Genomic DNA, 4,506 nt, shown 5'->3' with positions numbered 1-4,506 from the left:
CACACCAAACTGCGCGTACGAATGTGTTTAATTATATTAATATATATAATAATTAATATATATAATATATATATAATTAATATATATAATGTATATATATTAATATAATATAATATATATATTAATTATTAATAATATAATATATATATTAATTATTAATAATATAATATATATAATAATTAATATATATAATATATATATATTAATATAATTAAACACATTCGTACGCGCAGTTTGGTGTGTTGATAATTGCTTGTGGCTCAATATTTCTAAATGTTTCAAGATGCGTTTTCTCGGTATTTGTAATTTCATTCATTTTAGTTATTCAATTGAATAATATGTCATTGGCTTCTATAGAGAAGATGCGAGATCTAGGATGTTGATTGTTGATTCCTCCCTTCCTTATGCATCATGTAAACAACGTTAGGTAGGCTTTAAAACTACTTGGCTTGATTAAGCGTTTCTCTCGTGATTTCAGAAGTTCTTTCACATTTAGACTTATGTACGTATCTTTCGCCCATCTTTCGCCCCTATCTCGAATATGCTAATGGTCTCCTTATCGGAAGATTTACATAACTCAAGTAGAAAGAGTGCAGCATAGGTTTCTAAGATTCTTCAGCTTTCGAATTGGTTCGCCTATGGGAAGATATTGATATGATTATTCATGTATTATGTTTAAATTAACCTTTTCACATTCGAGGTTCGTAGACGGATGACTGACGCAGTTTTCTTGTATAAAATAACTGCTGGAAATCTTAGTTGCCCCTCGCTCTTATCATTGATAAATTTTAATGCTTGCCCGAGACTCATTCGCGTTGTTCCTCTATTTCGCCCTATCTTTCATCGCTCATATCTTTCGCACAGTGTTCTAATAACTAAGATTTGTAACTTTGCATGTCACGCCTTACAATCTTGCGACTCTCCCCCAACTCTTTCTCCAAAATTAAACATTCTACTCTCTCGCTTTGACATTATCACTGCAGAATGTCTTGATTTATAATTTATTTTTCTATTTTTCTTTTTTATATTATTTATGTGTTAGTTTTAAGCTTTCTTTGTACGTTAACTATTTTCCGGCATTTCCTTTGCGTATCTTTCTGTTTTCTTTTTCCCTAATTGTGTAAAATAAGTTACTCGGTTAACAGAAATAAATTAATTAATTAATTAAGGAATTAAATAAGGAATCACGCGAATAATTTTCAATTGATTTTGCTCTGCAGTTAAACAACAATGGTCCGGGGAGAGGGCTCGGAAAATTCTCCATTCGAGGTTGGTTCAGGTTCAAAGACCTACCCAAATTCACCGATGGCATTAGATCTATCATGCAAACCATCAACGTCTGTGGTTGTAAATGTACCGGCATTTACTCCCGCACCTTTGATCTCGTCTAATGAGATGAACATGCAACAATTGATACAACAACCAAGTATCAACAATAGTCCGCTCACGTTGATGAGTTATCTCATGAAAACCAATATGGGGGGATTTTCTGTGAAACATAAATTGCCGCAGGAGGAAAATGAGCGGACCAATAATGATAGCCAAATCAACTACAGCGAGATTAATAATGTTCTGATCAACAGCGAGATCAAAAACGATCAGACCAGTTCTAATCAGATCAACAATCGGATCAATACTGACCGAATGCAACATAGACAGCTCAACATCAGTTGGATGAATCATATCAATAGCAGTCACGTCAATCAGGCCAATGCTGAAGTGATCAACAGCAATCAATTCAACAGCAGCGCTAGCAACAGCCCTTTGCCAACCGGACAGTCAATATCGCATAATCACTCGATATCGATGGCATCAAATACGATAAGTCCGTTTCCGCCGGTGAACGGTATGGAAACATCAAATTTTTCATCGTCATCGTCACCTCAGGCGTCATCGTCATCTCAGGCGTCATCGACGATGCCGTTCTCGGACGTGCAAAAGTCGGCAGAAATATTAAAAGCGATTAGAACCTCAGCGAGACCATTCAAGGCCTACCCGAGAGATCCTCTGGTCTTGAGCGTAGGCAGCCAAGCCACATCTAATGTGTACAACAAGTTCCGGAAAGAGATACTTGAACAAGTCAGGCACACAGAAAATGAAAGTACAAATAGTAAAATGCGCAGGACTCCCAACAGAAGCGGATCACCCACTAGTAGCACTACCGATAAAGATCAGGCCTATTTGGAGAGAAGGAAAAAGAACAACGCAGCAGCGAAACGTTCTAGGGACAATCGACGGGTGAAAGAGGACGAACTTGCCGTTAGAACAGCTTTTCTTGAAGAACAAAATATGAAGCTCTGGTGTGGGATGTATAAAATTTTAAAAATAGCAAAGCAACAAAATATGCAATTTGATCGTAGAGAGTTCGAGGGAAACGAGTGTCTGTTAAGTGTACTGATAACTCTCGACACGGAAGACGAAAACCCCACTTAACTAAAATATTGTTAATTTTGTTTAATGATATATACTCGACCCCAAATTCATTGCAGTATATATCTATATATTTATATTGTATATTATATTTATATCAATATGTTTTACATATGTCAAATATCAAAATATCAATTCAGGTTCAGATTCAAATTTCTATAACTAACAGTTAGCTATTAGGAACTTTATTATTAACGATAAATTCTTAAAGCTGCTTAATGGGGTGAATCAGTTAAAGTGTGACAAACATATACCTCAGAAACAAAGCATTTTATAGAACAATGTTTTATACAAAAGTTGTTTGATTACTATAATTGATTACTATAACTGACTTAATTTGTATAAATGAACGTGGGGTTTCCTATATATTATAAAGTGGGTATTACTATTTAAGTTGTGTAAATTTTTACATTTTTAAATAAAATAATTTTCATTTCGTTAGAATATCAATGTGTGATTTATGTACACTTTACACTCAAATATTTTATTCAAATTTATCAGTCATCTCGATAAAATCGATACACTTTTGGAATTTATGCAGATATGTCAACGAAATAAGAAGAAAACTTTTAAATTCATCTCAATATGTCAATCAGGCAATGAATCTGCTAGTTCCACCATAGTATGTGATTCGAGAACATTTCTTTCTCTATTCTGATTATTTGTAAGTACTTTTGAAAAAGACCTTTGTACTTGTCTAGGTAGAAAAATTAATGGTGATGTAAAGTTTGTCTTTGTATCAGTTGATGGAATTGTTTTTACACTGTCAGTATTTACACAAATTTTACTAGTAGCAGCTTTTGTGAACATCTTACTTTTGTTATTTTTATTTAAAATTACTTTAGCATTTTTCTGGCTTTTACCAACATCATCAATTTCCATTTTATCTGATTTTTCCTTCGTATTATAAAGTGAAGTGTCATCAAATCGATATTTCTTCGGAAACTTGTGTATTTGAATGCAATGCTCTCTCCTTTCCACTGGGTTATTAAACTTTATGTCGCATTCAGAATCATAACACTGATACTGGAATAAATATTATTTATATTAAGTAGATATTTAATTATATATTATACTTAATATTTTACATTAAGTGTAACATATATGATAAAATTAACATATATATATAAATACATAAACATTGTTATTACCATAGCCTGTTTTTCTGATAAAACTTTGAAGAAAGCATCATGCAACTCTTGGATATGGATTTCTAATAGTCGTGGATTTGGCCTAGATGTCTTACATTCTGTACAAACATACCGATGAGAAGTATTGTAATGCATCTCATAATCAAGCAACGTTTGAAAAGTGCTTTTGCATCCTGAGACGTAACAAGGAAATTCTCCGACACTGAAATAAAACAAATATTGATCTTATTTTAAACCAATCCTTCCCTCTATACGATTGAAGTAAACCTTTAATAATTTTGATTTTCTAAGAATCCTTGTTAAAAATAAAATCCTTAAAAAAAGAGATCATATATAATTTCGTGAGCAAAAATTGAAGACATAATATTAGCATTATTATCGTATGAAAGCTAATATATTTCAAGGTTATAATGAGACTTTCTGCAAGTATTATTGTTTAAACTCACACTTCGTGACATAATTCTTCATCGTCATCGACCGTAACTCCTTTCCTTTGGAAAACTTTACAAGTTTGATAGGAGTCGTCAAAGAAAGGATCATTCACAGGTCGGATTCCAACCCCTAATTGTTTCAGAACCTCTTCCATACTTAACACTTTATTGAACACTATACAACTAAATCATTCGTTTTCTCCAAGAATTTAATGCAAATGCAATTTATTTCTTTTAGCATGCCCGTATTAACGTTTTAACACATTTATTTGTAAATTACGAAGAATAATGTTAGTGTTGTATTTACTTTGGAGCATGAACTGTATATTATTGGTCCGTTCTTTTTATCTGCGCTGCTGAACTGATGCAATAAGTTAGAGTGAAACAAAATATACTTGTCTCACTCTAATTTAATTTACTAGTTCAGCAATGCAGCTGAAAAGAACAGACCAGATACTACAAGCGACATCTGTTAAGTCAGTCTGCACTCAGAC

The 4,506-nt window shown here is 32.8% G+C and overlaps 2 protein-coding genes across 3 annotated transcripts in view; one reads left to right on the top strand and one right to left on the bottom strand.

Moving 5' to 3' along the window:
- Positions 1-2,458, top strand: part of LOC106745965 — an 8,669-nt gene extending 6,211 nt beyond the window's left edge. For both annotated transcript variants that reach the window (XM_014622041.1, XM_014622040.1), the window contains one exon: positions 1,221-2,458. In XM_014622041.1, the coding sequence (XP_014477527.1) occupies positions 1,231-2,433 (1,203 nt within the window). In that variant the 5' untranslated portion in view covers positions 1,221-1,230 and the 3' untranslated portion in view covers positions 2,434-2,458. The remainder of the gene's footprint in view (positions 1-1,220) is intronic.
- Positions 2,459-2,785: 327 nt separating this feature from the next.
- Positions 2,786-4,344, bottom strand: LOC106745966 (zinc finger protein 511). The gene is made up of 3 exons (XM_014622043.1): positions 4,028-4,344; positions 3,582-3,783; positions 2,786-3,456 (listed from the first exon to the last, which is right to left on the bottom strand). The coding sequence occupies exons 1-3, from the start codon at positions 4,165-4,167 to the stop codon at positions 3,019-3,021; spliced, it is 780 nt and encodes a 259-aa protein (XP_014477529.1). The 5' UTR covers positions 4,168-4,344; the 3' UTR covers positions 2,786-3,018.
- Positions 4,345-4,506: the final 162 nt, after the last annotated feature.

The sequence above is a fragment of the Dinoponera quadriceps genome, unplaced genomic scaffold (assembly GCF_001313825.1).
Source record: "Dinoponera quadriceps isolate SergipeBrazil2010 unplaced genomic scaffold, ASM131382v1 scaffold1872, whole genome shotgun sequence".
NCBI lineage: Eukaryota > Metazoa > Arthropoda > Insecta > Hymenoptera > Formicidae > Dinoponera > Dinoponera quadriceps.
The sequence above is the reverse complement of the archived record's forward strand: the minus strand, read 5'-3'. Positions and strand labels throughout refer to the sequence as shown.

Bases quoted from the DNA above. Each gene is read 5' to 3' on its own strand.
- LOC106745966 (XM_014622043.1), bottom strand. From the start codon at position 4,167: ATGGAAGAGGTTCTGAAACAATTAGGGGTTGGAATCCGACCTGTGAAT. The intron at 3,784-4,027 runs GTGAGTTTAAAC...GTTTTATTTCAG, and splicing joins GAAGAATTATGTCACGAAGT to TGTCGGAGAATTTCCTTGTT. The intron at 3,457-3,581 runs GTAATAACAATG...TATTTATTCCAG, and splicing joins TATCAGAAAAACAGGCTATG to TATCAGTGTTATGATTCTGA.